Here is a 23287-nt window from a genome sequence, read left to right as displayed (position 1 = left end):
AATATTATAAATGTTTTCAGGTATTGTAGATGTTTAAAACTGCTTTATTGTTGGCAACAAATCAATTTTAACACTTTTCAACTCGTAAAATATTAGTGTTTCGCGAGATTTGTAAATTTCACAATCCCTACCAAAAACTACCAAACTTGTATGTGATCTGTCGTTAGGAGCTAAGAAATAATAATTTATGTTATCTGTGAAATGAAATGAAGTAAACACTCAACATGGATGATTTCTCGTTACTCTCTTTTGTAATTTAGTGTAAAATAATTTGTTAACAATGAATAAGTAAACGGTTAAGCGGTTGCTACATTCTTTGTGAAAATGTCTTCAGAAAGGTAATTTTTTGGTGTTAAACTTTTCATAGTTCGACAGTAAATTGGTTTCGATAACAGATGAAAGTTGCAAAATCAATAAAGTATACGGAAATCGCTAATGTCACGCCCCGAATTTACTTGTTCTTGCGCATAAAAGTGCCTTGGAGTATAAATAAAAGTTTTGAAATGCTTTATTCTAGGGTCGAATGGGTGGAAATTATCGAGCCCAAGACAAAGGAGCATATGTATGCTAACCTAACTACTGGTGAATGTGTTTGGGATCCACCTGAGGTAATTTTTCATATGCCGAAAGTATTATTATGATATCGTTTAAGTTTAATAAATAGAGCTGTATACATTATTATAAAAATATAGCAATTTTTTAAGTTTAACTACAGCAGTAAAGTTTTTTCCATGTTATTTTATGATATTTTTACGATATTTACTAATCGTAAATAATTAGTAGGAGTTAAGTGGTTCAGATTAGATTTTTAAACAAACCTAAATTTTTAATATTGGCTTTCTATAAAAAAATTACGTAGAAATATTTAGTTTCTTTGATTAAGTATTTATATTTCCAGGGTGTAAAAGTGAAACGAACAGATTCTTCTCAATGGTGGGAATTATTTGATATTAATACCCATAGATTTTATTATTACAATGCAACCACTCAGGTGAGTGAAAATACTTAAAAGATATAAAATTTCATTATTATTGTATATCTTTAATTTTGTTGTATAAAATAATATTTTTTTTTAGACCACTGTATGGCATAGACCCACAGACTGTGATATTATTCCACTAGCTAAATTACAAACACTCAAACAAAATACAGATCCACAAAAAAGAAGAGAGACATCTACCCAAACTAATCAAGCAGCACCACAGGTAATTAATACACTTGTTATGTATTATAAATTTTTTATTTAAATCTTAAAAATGTAGAATTTCATTGTTCATTTACATAAATTAATAATTATAAGTGGGTCTTATATTCTGAATAAAGTACTTTACTGTAGTCTTGTATATTCATATTGTATGTATGGTCATAATAATTCTTACATAATCATTTGGTTTAAGGTTCCATCCCTGCTTGATCCAATAACAAGCAATGGCAACAGTACAGTTGCCAGTGTGAGCAAGCTATCGCCAAGCAATGCTAAGAACATTACAATAACACAGACAAGTCCGGTCCGGACAAGGAGGTCTCATTATCATCATAGGTAACTGGCTGCCTTGACATCATACAGCTATAACAGATTAAAAGTATAAATATGTTAATTTTTTTCTCATAATATGTTACTGGTCATCATAATCCATACGTAACGTGATGAAGAAAAGAGATCGGGCTTTCCGCATATTCAAACGCGAAAGGAACGAACTGAACTGGTCTTCTTATAAAGTTATTCGTAATCTTTGCAATAAGCTTATCCGTAACGCTAAACGTCGATATATTAACCAGCAGATTGAAACTTCATCTCCCGCTGCTTTGTGGAAATTTTTGAGGTCCCTCGGAGTAGGCCAGCAATTGCCTACGGATAGTAAAATTAATATTGATGCCAATACTTTAAATTCCCACTTCACTAACATTTCTAAAATTTCCCCAACAATGAAATTCGACACCCTCAATGAAATTAAATCTATACAAACCCCTTGTATTTCGACTCCTTTCTATTTTGCGCCAGCTAGTGAAGACTGTATTAGAAAAGTACTTAACTCCCTAAAAACCAAAGCTGTGGGATGCGACGACATTGGACGCGTCATGTTGACGCACATTATTGACCAAGTACTACCTATCATCACACATATCGTAAATTTCTCCCTCACGTCTGGTACCTTTCCAGCACTATGGCGTAAAGCCCATGTGATACCACTCCCTAAAACACCTAACCCCATTCTACCTAGCGAGTACAGACCTATATCAATTCTGCCTTTTCTTTCCAAAATCATAGAATCAGTTGCCCTCACTCAAATAAATGACTTCCTCACTAATGCCAAAGTGTTTAATCCCTTCCAGTCCGGTTTCCGCAAAGGTCACAGTACTACAACAGCCTTATTAAAAATTACTGAGGATATTCGTTCCAACATGGAACTTAAAATGATAACAGTGCTTGTCCTTGTCGATTTCAGTAGCGCCTTCAATGCTGTCGACCACGATCTCCTTCTAGCTCTTTTAAGCCAGCTGTGTTTCTCTTCCTTCTCCGTTGACTGGTTCAGTTCATATCTGCGTGGTCGCAGCCAAGCTGTTCGATGTGGTCATACTGTGTCCGACTGGCTTGAAGTAGACACGGGCGTCCCCCAGGGCGGATTACTGTCCCCTCTCCTTTTTTCTCTCTTCATAAATCTGCTTTCCCCTCATCTCAAAAGCAATTACCACATGTATGCCGATGACCTGCAACTATATAGTGCTGCATCAGTCAATGACCTAAATTCTGCTATACTATCACTGAATAATGATCTATCTCGTCTCCAAAAGTGGTCTGAAGCATACGGCATCGTAATTAACCCACACAAATGCCAAGCAATCATTATAGGTAGTTCCCGCCAGTTAACTAAAATCATTACTGATGACATCCCGTCCCTTTCACTCAACGGTTGTGTCATCCCGTTCACGAGCACAGTCAAGGATCTGGGTGTCATTATTGACTCCGAGCTGCGATGGTCAGCCCATGTCAAAGAAATTTGTCGCAAATTCTATGCATCTCTCCATTCTATCATCCGATTTAAACACTTCCTCCCCGTCAAAACAAAGCTTACTTTAGTAAATTCCCTTCTTCTTCCCATTATTGATTATGCTGACGTTTGTTTTATTGATCTAAATACCGACTTACTGAATAAGCTTGATAGACTACTTAATAACTGCATACGATATATTTATGGCCTTCGCAAGTTCGATCATGTGTCGGATTTCCGATCAAAACTAAAATGGCTGCCCATCAGAGAACGTAGGAACGTTCGTATTCTCTGCACTCTTTACTCAGTATTAAATGATACAAATTACCCCACTTATTTAAAAGACCTCTTCAAATTCCTGTGTGAAAATCACGAGCTTTCTCTTCGGTCCTCTGATAATCTTTTACTATCCACGCCTATTCATCACTCGTCCTTCTTGGATAAATCCTTCTCTGTGACAGCTGTTAGACTGTGGAACGATCTTTCACCTAACATTAAAACAGCCTCCTCCAAGAATATTTTCAAGCGTCTGATTCGGCATCATTATGTTATGAGACTCCATTCATAAGAAGCCTTCTCGCTATTATTGTACTTATTAATCTAGAGTTCGTATTTATCTTATTCTCTTTCTTTTACATATACAATATTTATAAATTTAAACTTACTTTTTTTCTAATGTATTACTGTATTACATAATATCTGTATTAGTAAAATAGTATCTTCAATTCATATCTGCCCTGCACATAATTATACTTTCCTCTCATATACCGGATGACTGGTAGAGAATGCCTTTAGGCATTAAGTCCTCCTTGTACTTATAAAAGTGCTAAAGAATAAATAAATAAATAAATAAAAAATAATCTAGTCATAATCAATAGAAGAAAAAAATGTTCAAATGAAGAATTTTGTAGTTTGAATTGTTCAGTTTTAAATTGTGTAAATATTTACCATAACATAGGAATAGTGGAGAAAGTCGTCGCGGGAGGCTCAGTGAAGATGGCTCAACCGGACTCTGTCGCCACACTGATTCGGGCCGATCATCTGACAGTAGTATTAGCAGTGCACAACAGAGACGGAAACAGGTAAACTTTTTAATTGTTTTTATTTTTATAAATTACTAGCTGTCGCCCTCGACTCCGTCCGCGCGCAGTTAAAAAATGGGGGGGGGTATGAAAAATAGCCGATTCTCAGACCTACTCAATATGCTCACAAAATTTCATGAGAATCGGTCAAGCCGTTTCGGAGGAGTATGGCAACGAAAACTGTGACACGAGAATTTTATATATTAGATGAATATATTACAAATCTTTCCAACAAATCCATAAAAACACAGTCCTATCATAGTGTAAGAGAGTTATAATTTTTTTTATAAAATTTGTAGAGAAGGTTGTTTCATTATAGATCAAAACCACTTCAAACAATCATATTCCGCAACATTCAATATTCTATTATTGAAAAATAATTTATATTATAAAATAAAGTTTAAAAATATTAAAATTTCATAATAAAAGATCCCTTTTGGTAGTCCATCCTCTTTTACGCGTAGTTTCCTGACCGGTGACCTCTGAGGATGCCGCTAATCGTATGCACCGTTCTATTGCAACATCCTGTAATAGACAATGCAGAAACGATAATGACTATCGCTCGACCCAAATTTCGCTGGTCTAATTTTATGCCTTATATGCGTAAGTGGCGGGAAAAGGTTGAAAAAGGTCATATTGTGTTACTTATATACATTCAAGTCATAATAAATAATACGGACGGCGTGAACTAGTATAACATAGCTATTTATCATATAAATTGACATTTTGAAGAAACGATAATGATTCAACAAAATAATATTGACAGGGATGACGATATGTTTTATACAGAGATTTTGGTCTCAGAAACCCACTGTAAGAAATGCTATTTTTACACTAAGGTTAGGAACTTCAAATTTATTTTTTGCATCTGCATATTGTATTTCCTTCAGTTTAGAAATTAAAATATTTTAACTAAAGTTCTTTCATCAACGTTCTTTTAAATATGTTCGATATAGCCTTGTCTTAAATTTAATGTATAAAATTATGCAAGTACTCTTATCGTCTAAAAGAAACAATTTGTAAACGGATAAACAGCGAATTTCGTAGGATGTAGATTAATTTGCGGGAAATGGAAGAGTTTGTTAATAGAAATTTAATTACTACATCTTTATCCCCTTTAGTAAATGTACCGTTTATTGTTGCGCTATTTGTAATTTAAAGATGTCATCTTTATTTTTATGCTCAAAGAACATTAACACTTGTGATAAAGTATTACATCACCAAGAGCATTGTTCTCGCGTGTGATAACTTACATAGTCTCTATATCATTATGTACAATTATCTTTAGAATAGTTTGTACAATGCAAAGGATAAAAAGATAAAAAGATGTTATCAGTGATTCAGAATGTAGGACGCAGAATACATTAATTTCAGTATTGGTGGACTTTTTTTACTTGTTCTTACATTATTCTTCGATGTCTATGTACGACATTGAGTACGGATAAGCAGAAATTTCTCATGTCTTTCAGTACATCGTCATTACTTATCTTACTATAACATAATTTCACAAATATATTTTAAGCGTATGCTTGCGCCAATTACAAAATATTGTTTAATATAGTAACAAATGTAATAGGAGTTGAGTGGTGTGGCGTGTAGTGTGCCGGTGTGTACGCCGCAGCTCAGGAAGAGGACCAGTGCAGCACAACCGCACGACACAGACAAATGGTCGCCACACTCAGGTTGGTATTACCATATGTTTTCACTGACAATACATTCTCTATCTCTCAATATCTGTTTTTGTTTCAGGAGAATATTACAGTATGTTTTAATTTAAACAGTACAAACCAATCTAATTTTTAACGTTTTTAATTTTTTGTGTCTATTTAAAAAATTTCAGCTAAGGATTTGTTACGCGAAAATATGTTTTTATTATTATATGTTGTGATGTAAACCTTTAATTGCAGGTCTAAACCGCAGCGGTAGTTTTATATCTCCAAGGAAAGATACGTCTGACGATTCTATGCATGAAAAGTATTTCAAGTCCGTAGAGAGTACGCCATTGACTAGACGTAAGGTAATCAATTAATGAATTATTTATAATTTAATATTATCATAATACATTACAACCATTTTAAAACTGCATGTTTCATAAAAAACAAAAAGTTATTAAAAAGTGTATTGCCACGATGTTTGTAGTTATTACCCTTTTTATAGTTTGCAAGATTTAAATTTTTACATTCTTTTTATTTATAGTAGATTTAGCACCACTTGTTAATTTTAACCAGGTTATATTATAATTTGAACCAACAGCTTAAACAACAATCCGCTGGCGGTTCCTCGTGCGATTCTGCATCCCCTCAAAGTCCTAGCAGCCCTCTGCAAAAACCACAACCTACACCTTTCTTGCAGGTATATCTTCACCACTTACCTTTAGTTAATCTTGAAGATCTATTTTATAATATTTCATCAGTGTAACGTTGATATTTAAGCATTATCGAAGAATAGATGACTGGTGATGAAATAATGTTGCCAAAATTGCGACAGTCTACTGCATTGAGGAAAGATTTTTGGCGAAGAGTAAAAGAAAAAACTTTCGGTTATGATAGTTATCTCGCTCGTAACTGTGGATTTGATACCGAGGCACAATATTTTAAGTACTCGTAGATATTGTCTGATTTACTACGTTTCAGTTATAAAACAGTATATTTTTTGGTTTTTATGTTCAATGCGATGTTTATTGCAGCCGAACGCGGCGAGGCCATCTCTGGTGTCGTCAATATCTCTGGCAACGGAGGCGGCCGGCACGCGGCTCATGCACAGCTTGGAGCGCCCGCACCAGCTGTCGCGACATGCACGGGAACGCTTCTCAGATAGGTTAGTTATACCTCGAAGTTTATGCACTCCTGGTACCTGACTGCATGAAGAATGTTGCTGTGGGTTTCACACAAAAACACATGTATAAACATGCATGTTTTTTTTTTCAAAGAATATGATAGAGATGTATATAAGGTGCACCAAACAGTTATGGGTAGTGATGCAACGGATGCCTGTTTCCGTTTCCGCAAGTGCGGAAGTTCCGCGTTCTGCTTCTGTTTCCGCAACTTTTATAACGGAGATAAAACGGAACTTTACGACGGCTGAGAGATCCAAACGCGCGGCGCGAGACACGCAGTCCGTGCGCGGCCTTTCGGCACTTGTCGCATTTGTTTGTTTACGTACTTTTTCGTGAATTTAAGCGCGTAATATTTTCTGCTGCTGTTTAAAACAATCAGTTTCTCTTACTGGAGTAAACTGTCTAGTTGTTGTCCATATAAAATTTGACAACTGGCAAAATGTGACTATTTCATACTTACAAGTTATTAAATGTACTTTTGAATAAGTGATAACCATGTAATATATCATCATCATTATTATCATCAGCTCACTATACATCCCCACTAATGGGCTCGAAGCCTACCCCAAATTAGGGGTGACTAGGCCATAGTCAACCACACAGGCCCAGAGCGACTTCACACATATCATTGAATTTTTTCTCAGATATGTGCAGCATCACTATGGTTTCCTTCACAGTAAGAACGTCGGATAAATGTACATATGTAAATCGAAAAACACATTGGTACATGGCACACATTGGATACGAACCCAGGCCCTGCAGATTGCAAGTCAAGTGCCACGAGCCACCGACGACTAATAATTATATCTTTTTCTAATGTAGATTTGGTGTATTTGATACTTAACACATTCACTGTTTACAAAATAAAAAAGGTAACAGCTGGGAGCCAAAACTTTTTACGGTGAATTTTTATTATTTAATAATATTTTTATTTTTAAGTTTTAATATTTAAAAGCCTCCGTTTGTCAAAACGTATTTTAACTTATTGCAGCACAGTAAAAACATTGAAGGCTAAAGGACACCGATATCCAATGCCTTAAATTAAAAACGAATACAAACTGTTTTTACCAAAAAAAAATTTGTAAATATGTTTTTTTTTTTTCATATTATTTACACTTCTGTTTCCGCATCCGCTTCCGTTTCCGTTTCTGCTAAAATTTATTTTTGACATCTGTTTCCGTTTCTGGTTCCGCTAAGACACTTCCGTTGCATCACTAGTTATGGGTGCCTGGTACTTTCGAATTCAGATAGTTCATTGAACTTTTTCAAGGAATTTAGTTGACTTAAACTGTACTTTTCCAATTCATAAATGTCACTGAACTGTTAGACAATTTGCTATGCTATGCACAATGTTTATCATTTTGTAACTATTTAGGCCACATTACTAATATGGTTTGAATCAAAACTCATCTCACGTACCCATACCGCTATACAATATTTGCTCATCCTTTTTTTGTTATTTTATGGGTGAGTGCAGTTTGCTTTTACGACCTTGCCTAAGTAAATATGGCACTCATACTTAATTTTATAAAAATGTTTTATTCATTATGTTGTGCTCTAGACTGACTCATGAATTCATTAATCACATATTTAATCAACACTTCTTATTCAACACTTCAAGATGTATCAGTGCAATATAATTTTTAAGTAACAGCATTTAAATTGGCAAATCGGGAACATGGGGCGATCTTTGCCTGACGTGCCAACTTAGCGCCGGATATTAAAAATATTTGATTACAGACACTTAGATAAGGATCGCCTTGCGGAACTAGACCGCATGGAGCGGTACCCGGAGAAGCAGGCGGTGTACAGCGTGGACAAACCTTTCAGACAGACCAGCCTCGACCTGCGACACAACTCCACCAACTGGCATCAGCCCAGGGAGTTCACTAGGTTTGAACTTGATATTTTTGATTGCAAACTTATAAAGTTAATTGTTAAAAATATATTTGGAACATTCCAGGGATTATATTATTTCACATTGTTTCCAGTTTAATGTAAAAAAAAATTCAAACTTAATAATTTTCACGAGTCGTATTTTGCTATCTAAGGCTTTAATAATAATATTAGACTAATACATTGAAGTTTTGAATTTTAAAATATTGTCCTGTACGGAATGGTAATTATTTTGCGTGTGAAGCAGGCGTCAGCAGGCGGAGCCGGAGCGGGAGCGGTACGCGGGCAGCAAGACGTCCTCCAGCGGCAGCGGCAAGCGCGCGCACGAACACAACTTCATGCGCCTCTCCTCCGCCAACGAGCAGGACAACATTGCCGCAGGTCAGTGCCCTCCATACACGTCCATACATAAAAGCAACATGAATGAAGTTTACATTTAAATGTATTTTTTATATGTTTCCCAACTTTTTTTAAAAATTTTATTTCTAACGTGCCAACGTTCATGTGAGACAATGTCAACAAGTATGTTAATATATTGTTCCAGTTAATTACAAACTGAAATGTGTGAATCTCGAGCCACCCCTAACGGAGCCCAATGTACAAAAGCACAATCAACGTTTTGAGAGGACGGAGAAAGTGACCGCGACCAGAGATAGGACCAAGTCACGACGTAAGTTTACTATTAGTACATAATTTATAGCCGGTATATAAGGAATTGTGTATTTTGAGTCACTACTTTTTCAGGGCATAAAAAACCTGTCGAATTAGAGGAGACTCAAATGGACGGTGAGGACGAAGATGAAGAAGGCGGTGGTTCCCCGTTGTACTGCAACTGGGACTTACGCGGCATGCAACATCTGCTGCCTTTACAAGATTATATTATACAGCAAGCTAAGTTATCTAGTAAGTACCTTAATTAATATTTTTTCCTTAGATCTTAAATATAACGTATTACGCATCATCCAAGAAGAACTTCTGGATACAACCTTGCATATAAAATCTTATTAGAATCGACGTCGTTCACAGGTCGCAGTCGTTATACCGGTGGGTCGGAATCGGACGGGTCGTCGGGGTCGTCGCGATCAGGGTCTCGGTCGCGATCGCTGTCCGGCCACGAACCCGACAACGAGTCGTCGGACGGCGGCGCGCGTACTCCCGACGACGACGACGGCTCAGGCGTGTACCTACCGCACGCGTATCGCACAGACGCAGAGTATATGAACCATGGGGTTGCTTATTACAACACTTTTGTCGGATTTGACAGAGATCGACAACCCTCGCCTGGTATACATAGGGTGAGTTATTTCATACAGCCAGAGAATATTCCAAGACAACAATATGTAAAAATAAAAACTATAATCTTTAAGGACGGTTACGGAATGTTTTTGTAAAAACTTGAATTTTTTTCAGACATCTTCTTTGGGAGGTGGCGCTACAGCCCAGGGTCCTGGCGGCAGCGTACCGGACGGTGCAGTTGCGGCTGGCGGCGCGCTGTACAGTCCGGTGCGCTCGCACCCTCCACCTCACGCGCACGTGCCCGCCGAACAAGACATAGAGATCTTCGCCAAAGACAATCTTAACTTCAATAAAGGCATTTTCAGGAGAAAGGTGTGCGCTAGTTTTTAAAGCTTTGAATACGTATGCATTTATGTGAATTTGGCCAATGTAGGGAATTGAAGGGAATGATTGTACATACACTAATAATGGACATTGACATCTAACGGAAGGTCTAATTTTATCTGACTCAAAGGACCATTACTTTATAAAACTTTGTAAATGAAGGTATAATTTGTATGTGAATAAATATGTATTTCTTTAGGCGTCCGTCCGAGACATGTTATCGTGGACGTCGTCCTCCATCAGCGCGCCGATGGTGGGCGTGGAGTGGGACAAGGCGCACAAGAAGGCCGCTATTGATTTGTTCCGGCTCGTGCAGATATACATGGGCGACCGTAAGGCGCGACCCGGCATGACGCTCAACTCCGTTGCCCAGGACATATTGCATGCCACATTTACTAATGAAAAGTTAGTACATTTTGTTATGAATAATGCTTAAGGTAATGTAGTGGCACACATCTGTACCTTATCTTGTAATATGTCCAGGTTACGCGATGAGCTGTATGTGCAGCTGTGCCGGCAGACGACAGAGAACCCGCTGCGGGACTCTCTGCTGCGCGGCTGGGAGCTGCTGGCGGTGTGCCTCTCCTTTGTGCCGCCTTCACCTGCCTTCCAGCCCGCGCTCACCAACTACGTCAACAGGCACAGAGACCCCGCATTCGCTGATGCCTTCCCTGAAGTGAGATTAAACTGTGAAATTTAACGTAGATCAATCTTTTCTTTAGATGCAGGTTTTTTGAATTATATATTACACTAAAAATTCAAGTTGTGTTTTTAGTTTTCTGTAAAAAGATTTTAAAATTCCTCTGAACTTTCACCTAGACCTTAGCATGTGTAGATCATTACAAATAAAAAAACTTTAGAAACCAAAGTATGAAAGCAAATTATTTTTTGTGATTAAATAGAAATTCAAACGATTTTTTTACAGGTTGGTAAATGGCCGATCCACGTTCAAGTATCGCACTATGCCGGAGTTGCGTGTAAACGTTTAGAAAGAATCGGTTTCGGCGGGAAGAGACAGCCAAGGAAACCCAGCACCGAAGACATAGACCAAGCTAGGGTACAGTCAGAATTTATATTATTATTAGTTAAGCGTGAAAAAAATTTTGAAGTCTTAGTCGAATATATCGCAACTGTTTTAGGGACACAATGACTAGAAAGTTTGTACTATTTTAGAACATTCATTGAAAAATTCCATGCTGATATAGATGTTAAGATGCAAAGGAAACGAACTAGCTAGTGCTTCCTTTGTCTCCTATTTTAATAATACTTTATACGTGTTAATCCTTTTCAGATCCAGATCTTCCGTCAGTCGATGTTTGGCAACACCCTGGCGGAGGTGATGGCGCTGCAGAAGGAGCGGTTCCCGCACCGGCAACTGCCGTGGGTGCAGGTGGCGCTGTCGCAGCAGGTGCTGGCGCTCAGCGGCCGCGACACCGAGGGCATCTTCCGCGTCTCCGCTGACGTCGACGAAGTCAATGCCCTCAAGGCCAAGATCGACAACTGGGAGCTGCCCGACGCTTCTACACTCACTGGTAAATATTTCAAACCTAATATATAATATGTATGACGATATGTGGGTAAGCTAGTGAAGTGGATGCAGAGAGCCATGGAATCATAGTGTATTATTAATGTTTTCGATCGATCTATTTTTTTAAATTTATGTATATACTTGTTATATTAGATGCGCACGCGCCGGCCAGCTTGCTGAAGCTGTGGTACCGCGAGTTGTACGAGCCGCTGATCCCGGACGCGCTATACGGTGCGTGTGTGGCCGCCGGCAGCGACTTCGCCGCGTGCGCACGCGCGCTGCAGCGCCTGCCCGCGCTCAACAGACTCGTACGTAGATCACTGCTACTTTATATTTTATACTAACTGTCGCCCGCGACTCCGTCCGCGCGCAGTTAAAAAAAAAATGAAAAATAGATGTTGGCCGATTCTCAGACCTACTGAATATGCTCACAAAATCTCATGAGAATCGGTCAAGCCGTTTCGGAGGAGTACGGTGACGAAAACTGTGACACGAGAATTTTATATATTAGATTATCTTTGTATAAGTGGACAAAAAGTCGTAATCAATTATTTTTAAATTCTGGCATTTGTTACTAACACAGGTGGGCACAGTTAACCGAAAAGTTAACTTCGTTAATCGTTAATTCGTTAAATAAAAAATTAACTTCGTTAATCGTTAAAGCGTTAAAATCTCGAAAATTTAACGCAAGTTAAAGTTAATCGTTAACAGTTAACCATACCTACTACATAATACAATTATACATACTAATTTCACACTTATTGTGGCGACATTTGTTTAAAATTACACATTAGTATTAGAGACAAGTATGAATGCATTATAGTATATTTCATTACGAGTGCGGAAAGCCTGTTATTGCAAAGAGTTCCGACAAATGTCTACCCGAGCCGAGGCGCAGCCGAAGGTGAGGGTTGACAGTTGGAACAAGTTGTAATGACAGTTTCGCCCATGTACTAAACAACTATTTTTGATACAGTTGCGAAAAAATGAAGCAATTTAATAGAATAATAAAAACACAATAAACTCGACTAACTAAAATGTTTGGAAAATGGCGCCAACCGTAAAAGAATACCAACAGAGATTTTTTTTTGTTCACCCATTCTGGGTAGGCAAAGGGAACTATGCCCAAACAACCAAGTCTTCAGTAGATTATTTTTATTGATATGAAATGAAAATGAAATTTAATGAGATGAAATAAAATGAAAACTAACCTAATTCATTGAATCAAATCATTAAATCTGATATTGTAACAAATTAGGAGCTTCTTTTTAGAAATATTTGCATGAATCATAAAAACGTCAACGTTTTGTAAAAATTCGTGGTTGGTTTTTCTTTTTAACAGACATTATTTTGACAGTTGGGAAAGAAAACGCAGGAGTTTGGAAAAGCTTAAAAAAAAAGCACGAGTAAAAAAATGTTTTAATACAGTTGCTCAAAAAGTGGCGTATTGCAGGGACGGAGAGCATTCTGAATGTGGGCTATTACATACTCGTGCTTTTATATACTCGTAATGAAATATGCTATTTCGAACCTTCTTTTGATTTTGTCCTGTTGGTCACGCTTTCCCGGACGCTCTGATACATCACACTTGCACGCAAACTTCACATATATCAATTATTAACTCTTTCGTTCACCATTCGAGTCGCCGACAGTCGCCCAACATAGCTGAACTTACGAGCGTGGCATGGCACGTAATTTAAACAAAATGACAGCACGTCTCCAAGTTTCTAATTTAACGATTAACGGACTTTTATTAACGGAAGTTGAGTTTAACGGAAGTTAACAAAAGGGTTAACACTTTTTGAAGTTAACTTAAAAGTTAATCCGTTAAGCAAAATGTTAACTTCGTTAATTAACGATTAACGGATTAACGAGTTAATGCCCAGCTCTGGTTACTAATATATCCCATCCCAGTCGTTTAGGATTTCGTAAGTTAAATAAGATTTTTAATATGTTCATCGAGTTAAAAATAATAAATTTTCAGGTTCTCACATACTTAATAAGTTTCCTGCAACAATTCACCGCGCCGGAGGTGGTCAGTCAGACGAAGATGGACTCTGCTAACCTGGCGATGGTGTTCGCCCCCAACTGCCTGCGCTGCACCTCGCAGGACCCGCGCGTCATCCTCGAGAATGCGCGCAAGGAGATGACCTTCCTCAAGACCCTCATCACCAACCTCGACACCTCGCACGTGCAGGACCTGCTGTGACCGATGAATCTCAACTATTGCAACAACAACCTTGTTGCAGTGCCCGACACCGACTTCTAGCGAGTCGGTCGTGTGGAGAGGACCTTTGAATGTGTACCATATCGACATGTTGTGTCTAGTCTGTCTCGTTCTATTGACCCGTGAGTTAAAGACGCACGCATCTAGATTAACTATTCTCCGATTACATTTGGACATTCTCTTGTATATTTTTTATATTTTTGTACGCTGTATATCTTAATTTTACTTGGTTGTATCCAAAGATATTTAATGAGATGTGATTTTTTTTTTAAATTAATATTTTAGATGTGGAGCTTTACAAAAGTGAATGTGCAATGTTCGCACGGAGTTGTTACGGAGCGTCGCTTGTTTGTTATATTAGTTGATATTTGTTTGTGTGAATGGCAGTTAATTTATTTTAAGATTGCTCCTATACAATTAAGTACACACTTTCGGTATGTCATGTGGTGACGACTTAACCATATGTTGTATTGTGGACCGACTAAATAGTAATAAACAATAAGATGTAAAGTATTTCCTCAAGTATTTGCTACGCGTTTCATAAAAATTGTAGTTGAATTTTTAAGGATCAATTTCGTTGCTATCTTTTATCTGAACGTTTGTCCTTCAAGTAAACATCTTTAGATCGGACGCAAGCGCAATCATATCACAATTTTATTGTCATTATCGTCACAATAAGCATTTATATATTTTTTACTATAATTTAACTAAGTGATTTGTTTAAAAATAAGGTTTTTTTTACATTTAACTATAAAAGTTATTGACATGAAAATTTAATGATGTGCAATTTCTATATCGTTTTTTGACTGATGAATTCTTGCAACTCGTTGAGGAATATTAAAATGGATGTAATCTTTTGTGAACATATTCTTAGAGTTTTTAGTTATACGATCTCTTTTTAGACTGATTTGTGCATCTAATTTTATTTCTATATGTGAATGGCAGCTACTGTTATTCGACTGGTGTTTTTTTTTCATTAATAATACCCATTGATGTAGAAATTGCACTGTCACCTACGACGCTTGCCTTTCGGATGTAGCAATAGATGTGTGGTTTAAGAATGAGTGGTCAAAAACAAAGTTACTATTATATAATAGTATATAAAAAAAACTATTTACATATAGACATGCTGAGATAATAAAATATTAAATATTTATTCATTATTCCTAACTCCACAGTTGCAATTCTTGCTATTTTTAGATCAGAAATATTGTTAAAAATTATAAGTAAATTTGCTATGCGCGACAAAATATATAGAGCTATTAATTGCCTTGTAATAGCAACACTATTATAATCAAAGTATCGAAATATTTCGCATTATGTTACAAAATGTATATTAAAAAATTTAGTTCCAAAAATACTAATAAAGAAAATTTAAATTCATGTTAAAATGCCTCTTGATTAAAATAGTTTAAATTCTAAATGAAATAATGTTAAAAAAATGACAAAAATTTCGAGCTCTTCTTAAATACATTTTACATTACATACTATAGTTAACTCTACAATCCGATGGAAATTATCTTACTCTATAAATACATATTGCTATTTTTTCGCATAATGTAGATTGGTTGTGTTGGATGTGGAAAATTATAGCTCCTGTAAACTATATGTAGATTTTTGTATAAATGTATATATGCGTACTATAAAATCCCCAAACCGTTATATCTATGCTGTTTTAAAAATAAAAATATTGAAGCAGATTTTTTAAATAAATCAGATGTCGTAAAAACTTTTGAAAATTATCTTGCAAAATATTGTTACCATTACAAAGAGAGCACTCAAATATAAGTTCATACATCAATTTTAATACACTATTCTCAAAGTTTAATCTGAAATGTTGTAATTTAAAAAGTATAAAATAGAGTAATGGTAAATGTAATATTAATTAAATTGATAATTTCATATATTACGACAAATAGGGTTTTCCGGTAATATTTTTGAATCTACGAGCGTAAAATCTAATAACGATTTTTTATTTTTATTTATTTTAATATATTTTATAACTTACATTAACCAATGAATGCTGAATATAAACAAATGGAAACGCATTCTTGTTTTCATAAAGTTATTTGTAACTAATGGTGAGATGTAGTTTAATGGTAATTTGTTTTAAATTTTTTTATCTCCCTCACTTTTTATCCCTATCTTTGACAAGGTAATGGAGGTACGCGGTAATTACGCATCAGAATACATTATTTCAACAATAGATAATTGTTTCACAAAGTGTCTCATTGTGATTGTCTTCATGCCACCAAGGTATTTATGATTTTCCTTATTTTTTTTTTACAATCGCTAATTTCGTGACAAACGGATTTCATAAAAGTGTTTATAATTTACTTTTAGTTAATCTATTAATATTTTTCATTATTAATTATTTTTTGGAAGATTTTTTTATGGAACCTAAAGTATGAATTTGTCATTTGTCATTTTGTTTTTTAACAAAATCTTTAGTGTTAAAAATTAACAATTGAATTAGCATGTTTATTCAATTTTGCTGAAAAAAATAAACAACTACTGTTGTATATAATTATTTTTTTACAATTTTTTTCTTTTTTAATTTGAATTTCGTGATAAGAATTAAATTGCAATTATTCCATCACTACATTCCGCCTAATCAAATGATCAGCTATGCTTACGGAGATTGCATAATTATCTTTTTTTTTTCAATTTAATTTGCAATTTTTTTTCAAGTAGGTAATAAATTAAGTAATTTTTTTTAAAGAACAGTGATATATATTTTAGTGAAAAATAGAGGCCTTTGCTCTGTGTATATAAATGTGGAACGTATTTACGAATATTCCTTAAGCAAATGTTTATATGAATAAGCTTAAATGACGTCAAATGTACTGTGGGGTTTTATAGTAGTATGCAACTTCTAGAACGATAAATCTTCGAATGTCTTGTATCCCTTGAAACAGTAAAGATTAGCAAATATTGTACCAATGGGATATTTCGTATTAAAATGCTACTCTTTCCAATGGTCGACGTGCAGCTATGACCGGGTATTATGACAGTGTTACCGTAACAATTGTTACAATTTACTTTGTGCCATATGTATGTAAGCGATGTTGAAACACACTGCCTTTGTGGTATTAAAAACTACCATTTTTTATAATTTAAAAATTTCATCAGTGTTGCAATTATAAATTTTTCATTGTGTAAGTAAACTTCAACCTTTTTGATCTCTTTAGTTAATTTAAGTTTTTGTTAGAATTTATCGTTTTTTTTTTGCGATTAAGTCACAAATTTTAAATTTCGTCGATTATCGACATGAGGTATTTTCTTCACACTAATGCATGTTTTCTGCTGTTTTGTTTTTCGACGTCTGTTTATAATTGCAACATTTTGAAATTAAAACATTTATGTGTCTACCGAATTGTATTTTACGTAGAATTATTTTTCGAATTTATATTACGAATTATTTTAAGTGGCAACAAAATAACTCAATTGTTTATGAATAATTGTAATAAATCTGTACTAGGAATCTCGGATGAGATGAGAGATTATTTTTTAATTTCCATTAGTTGGGTCCGTTACGTATGTTTTGATGCAAGCACTTAAACTATTCTGCTATTCACTGTTTTTAAATGTCGAAATATAACGATAATACTGTTTGTTTGCGATTAAAAAGTTGTTGTAAAGTTGTATAGCGCTTATATATACAAAAAAATAGTTTCAAATATACTTAAAACCTTTGTATATAACACGCCTAACTTTTCGTTAATCGAGATGAAAAATGCCTACGATGTTCAATAATGTAGGTTACCATTGTAAATGTCAACTTTCAATAATAAAATATCTAAATATCTGTTGGATAATTGCGATATCACAAGATTGTTTTATTTATCAACTAAAGTGTTAACCTTTATTTGTTTTATCTGTTTATACCATCCAGAGTTTTTAATTTAATAAAGTGCAGATTTACTATTTCGTGGTTTAAAACAATTATATATATTTCATTCACTTTATCTAAAATCTTAATGAATAATAATTCACATGGTGACTAGCATTTGTTGAGCTGTGTGAAAACTATTAGTTTTTGAGTTTATTCTAGTAAGATACCCCCATTGTGGGTGACTTCATAGTCTTACCAATGTCCTCATCAAGGTTTATGTTCGTCATACATAGTTCTTTAAATGACGATCCATTTCCTCTAATTATTTAATAATACCTTTTACACCGTAAGTGAAATAGTTTGACGAAGTTAATTACGCAGCATTATTTTAATACGTCAATTCCTTTAGCACCTGTAATCCTTGGATTATAAACACGTATTCAAAAAACTACAGTCGAACTACTAGTACGAAGTTCACTATGTCGGTGTATTTGAAATTTTTACAAAAGATGTTGATGAAAATTCAATCTCTGAACCTCGTGCCACATTTGATGAGTCTAATGGGTACTACTATTTTTACTGCCAATACAAATTCAGTCAGAGAAAAAATTGAGTATCGTTTTAATTATGTAGGCTTATTGTTCTTTCTGCTTTGGCACAGTCTTTACTTTTATTGTTCATTCGTCTCTCATATAGAAGGACAAACTATACTGAGACTCTTGTACGACACAAAATTGAAACAATACGGAGATTCTCTGCAAGATATTTTAGCTTTTCTGTATATACTGTTCCTTATGTGGAAATTACCATTCGGCTTAAGCAAGAGCATTGGTGAACTTGAAGAATTTTCCAATATCGATAAAACCTTTCATCGGTTGTTCCAAACGGTAACCCATTTTCAGACATCTTTAGTTGGATTGATAGTGATTTTAATTCAGATGGCGTTAAGTGGGATAAAAATGTGGGCATTATGGATGATCCTGAAGGATCTCGATGCTCCTTTGCCGTGGAATAAAATGTATGATGTTGTGTACATCGAAATGTTGATGCTAACTATTGCTAATCATTACTGTTTTTATTTGATGATGGTGAAGGAGCGATATAAAACCGTGAATAAAATTCTTAGGGCGATAAAAGATAAGAATTCACAAGAGTATTATATTTTCGTCCGTGAGAGACGAGCCCGGAACGAAGAGAAAGCTTTGCAGCTACAAGAGAAGTGCGTGTGTGAGAAAATAAAGACATGCGCTAACATTGTTAGTACGTTGTATGAGAGTACAGAGAATTCAAACAAGAAATACGGTGTGGCTTTAGTATTTACTATGTTCTTTTGTCTGGTTACGATAACTCTGAACTTGTTCTACTTGATGGAAGCCACCGCTTCTGGTTTGTTCTACGACCCGCCGCGGTACTGCGCGTTCCTAGTCTATGTATTTTGGCATATCATTGTAGGCATTGCCGTCATCTATGCAATCGTATGTCTTTGCGAATTAATTGTAGCTGAGGTAATTATTTATTTTATACTTAGAATAGATGCTTTTATATTTTTTGTATAAACAGTGGTAGGTTCTGCAACAACAATATTCGTTGGGTGCACGAATGGACCGGGTCAACCGGTGAAATACCACGACCAGACAGAAGACAGGCGTGCAGTGGAAGCAATTCCGCGTTTCGTCAAGTAGGCAGGTAGTAAAAGCATCTGCAATTGCAATGTCAATGGGCATAGGTCGCTTCGCTATTTCGGCGAATCCAGGTGGCCGCTTGCTCGTTTGCCACCTTATATTATTTAAAAAAAATTAAACTACTTAGTAGAACTATGATTTATTTTCTATTATTCTATATATTTATATGGGTCTATTTACATCGTAAATGCAATAACAGTAATTGTTCATACATCTATATTCATACCTTGACTGCTTGCGTGATTTAAAGACAGACAGCCAAAATCACACGTAAAATAAGTTAATAGGACAATATTCAAGATGAAGCGAAAATTTACATTACTTCTACAATGAATATGTATTTTTATAATATCTACCTATACTTCGTTTTTCTTTCCAGGCAAAGTCTACAGGATTCGTTGTTCATGAGATAATTAATAATAATGTCAGTACTGCTATAACATCTGAGGTAATTTTTTTTTATTTATATCGGTCGTTAATGCGATTTTGAACAATAAATTACGAAGTACTACTTTTATGTACATTCTTATTTATTTTTCAAGATCCTATTTCGGAAGCCTACGCATAACTTATATTTTTTTTGTAAAATCTAATATCAGCGTGCGATAAAAGCGATCACATTAAGTAATCGAAACACTGTCTAAGTTTTTTTATTTCCTTTGTATGGCACACTTTTAGATAATATTTAAATGCATACTTTTCTGCACTAAATATATCCTTTCATTTACGACACATTAGACATGTTATTACAATAACAATAAATACCATGGGATAGTGTTTGATGGAAAAAAAGTACTTTACATTGACATAATATCATATTAAAGATTTACGTTTTTTTCCCGATCAACAAAAAATGAACTCATGTCTGTTCGAAAGGATTTGGCAGTGAGATATGAAGTTGCACCGTCGTTTGAAATAAAGAGAAATTAATTTCGGCACAGCTTTTAATTAGCCTTCAAAATGTTCATTGCCGCAAGACTTGTACCTGACTGTCAGGCAAAGTTGAACGACTCGAACGTTTGGAAATCAAAACCTCAACTTGCAGGCAATGCAGTTGTCTCTACAACTACTGCACCAAATTCCCGTGTTCACCGCCCGGGGCTTGTTTAAGCTGGACTACTTACTTATAATGGAGGTGAGGTACATAGATAGGCTGATCATTTTTACGTTTTCGTCTAGAATTATGCTTTACGTGGAAGAAATTACTTTATTACAAACAATTTGTTTATTACTAACGTGTAGTACTGGTGACGATAGCTCTCGGAATGGCCACGTACTAGAGCTCCCTACGTGGTCACAACATATGTCTTTAATGCATCTAAGAGTTAACCAGTTACTGGCCACAGCAGTGTTTTTGGACGCTATGGCTACTCTACATCGTTATCAGGTCAATGGTTATTCTTGCAATAATATCTAAACTTTCATCATAATATCCATAAGAAATGAGTTTTTATAACAGTATATGTTTTTTTTTTTATCGCAGGGCGCTCGCTCCGTGGTGACTTTCCTCGTAATGCTCATCCAATTTGTTACTGATCCACCTACATCGTTATAAATTATTTTTATAATAGATCTAAAATGAATAAATTAATTATGCAATAATTTACACTGCTCTTTTTCTTTCTCTTACTCCATGAAGTTTACTGGTTACAGTCAATTTCAATTAAAAAATACGAGCACTTAGTTACCTATTATAAAAACGTATACCTATGGTAAGTTATGGAAGGCGGAAGGTAGTTTCTATGACAATAGAAAATATTCCGCATTTTCATGCGGAATTTAAAAAAGGAAATTACAAATCTTTTGTTGACTCGACTTTAGTTACCTATATAATACTGGCAACTACACTGGCAAAAATACACCAGCAACAACAACATCGGTTCCACTAATGGGTCGGCCCGGTGCAATACGAATAGGACCACACAGAAGACAGGCATGAAGTGGAAGCAATTTCGCATTTCGTCTGATGAGTGTGCATGTGACGGAGGTCGGGTCGCATAGGACAGGGAGATATATTCTCTCTGTGTCTGCCTCCATCCATTAAAGGTAGGCAACGCATCTTCAATTGCGGATGTCTATGGGCAGCGGTCATTTCGCTTTTTCGGCGAATCTGGTAGCCGTTTGCCACTTTATAATACAAAAAATATAAACATATGTTTTTTTTCTTTTCCATATGAGGAAAATGAAGTAAATTATCTTCACGGTCATAGATCAGAAATAATTTACATACTTTAGAATATATAACATGACTTCTTACTGTTAACACAATCTTACTAATATTATAAATGCTAATGTTTGGATGGATGGATGTTTATTTGAAGGTATCTACAGAATGGCTCATCGGATCTCGATGAAATTTGGCGTAGATGTAGATCATAGTCAAGAAGGACACACTTTCAGTTTTTTTTTAAATCCTGTTAATACATGGACACAATACTTTTTACGAAAAATTCATCTCTTACATAAAAAAAATACTACGAGTCATTTTTATTTTACAAGCTTTTACTTAGTTAGAGATATATTATATGTTATTGAGGTTTAAATAATCTTTTGCGTCGATCTCAAGTGAGTGGGATAAGGCAAGGGAGGTGATGATGAAGATATGCTCGATTTGACATTTTAGGCACTTTTTGTCTGCGGCGTCTGTATGATCATAAAATATCATTTTTAATATTTTATGATCTTTCGTCCATGCACAACTTGGGTCCAAGATCATTATTTTGGGCAGTACGAAAAAAATCGTTCTGTTAGCTGTAAAGGCGCCCGTCGGATTCTCTATCTTAGATTGCACCGTTGTAGTAACTAAGTACTATGTTAATCACTGTATGAATTTTGTCAGGGAATGAAAAAAAACATAAAATAAACCCTTTTGGCTTATGTCAATTTTAATGTACATAATTGTTTTAGAAACGGAAACAATTAAATGTTATGAAATTAATCTTAGCTATTTTACATAAAAATGCTTCGGGAATCTCGCAAGTTTAATTAGCTTAATTAAATCGTCTCCGGCATACCAGTAAAATTGTACTGTGATTACGATAGCAAAAAACTTGCATTATCTACTGTCGCCTTCTTGCTCTGCAATTGTCTGAGTGAAACTGAATCTTTCGTATCTACTCTGTGAAACTTCTAGTTAAAAACTTTAACCTTCTTTTCTACACCATTACATTAAGGAAAAATCTGTAAGACGTAGTTAATTCTTTTTCCTGAAAAGTATTTACGGCGATTTTTAAGTAATTCTGTCAAAGCAATAACATACATATTACAAACTGTAATCCCCAATTAGGGGATGAATTTCATTAAAGTCTTTTATAAAGCTCACCTATATGTAACACATTTCCTTAAGCAACATATTAAGTCTCTGAGGCTCATATATAAGCTGTGAAAAAAACTTCTAGATACAAACTTTAACCCCACTGTTTTATTACCTTTCGTTTCGTCAAAAACGTTTTTAAAAAGGGTCTATGTCAATTTTGAAGTTATTCTGTTAAAGAAAAAACGATTCTTTATGCAAACTTGAGACTTTTAAGAGAAGAATGTTGTCCAAATCTTTCTTGGTGTTTGCCTAGGTAGTAACAGAAATTTATAAGC

General features: G+C 35.2%; 2 protein-coding genes across 2 annotated transcripts; both read left to right on the top strand.

The window, feature by feature from the left end:
• Nucleotides 1-217: 217 nt before the first annotated feature.
• On the top strand, nt 218-14853 carry LOC106714948 (rho GTPase-activating protein 39). The gene is made up of 22 exons (XM_014508080.2): nt 218-338; nt 518-608; nt 899-991; nt 1077-1205; nt 1398-1540; nt 3949-4072; nt 5649-5754; nt 5980-6089; nt 6326-6424; nt 6759-6889; nt 8649-8801; nt 9052-9185; nt 9349-9474; nt 9549-9707; nt 9831-10099; nt 10215-10412; nt 10624-10829; nt 10908-11100; nt 11350-11481; nt 11716-11956; nt 12106-12260; nt 13937-14853. The coding sequence occupies exons 1-22, from the start codon at nt 325-327 to the stop codon at nt 14159-14161; spliced, it is 3231 nt and encodes a 1076-aa protein (XP_014363566.2). The 5' UTR covers nt 218-324; the 3' UTR covers nt 14162-14853.
• Nucleotides 14854-18493: 3640 nt separating this feature from the next.
• LOC106714744 (putative gustatory receptor 28a) lies at nt 18494-21251 on the top strand. The gene is made up of 4 exons (XM_045678426.1): nt 18494-19519; nt 20076-20144; nt 20742-20831; nt 21180-21251. The coding sequence occupies exons 1-4, from the start codon at nt 18494-18496 to the stop codon at nt 21249-21251; spliced, it is 1257 nt and encodes a 418-aa protein (XP_045534382.1).
• The last annotated feature ends 2036 nt before the right edge of the window (nt 21252-23287 follow it).

This window comes from Papilio machaon, chromosome 6 (assembly GCF_912999745.1).
Source record: "Papilio machaon chromosome 6, ilPapMach1.1, whole genome shotgun sequence".
NCBI lineage: Eukaryota > Metazoa > Arthropoda > Insecta > Lepidoptera > Papilionidae > Papilio > Papilio machaon.
Note: the sequence above shows the minus strand (reverse complement) of the source record. Positions and strands in the feature narration are given on the sequence as shown.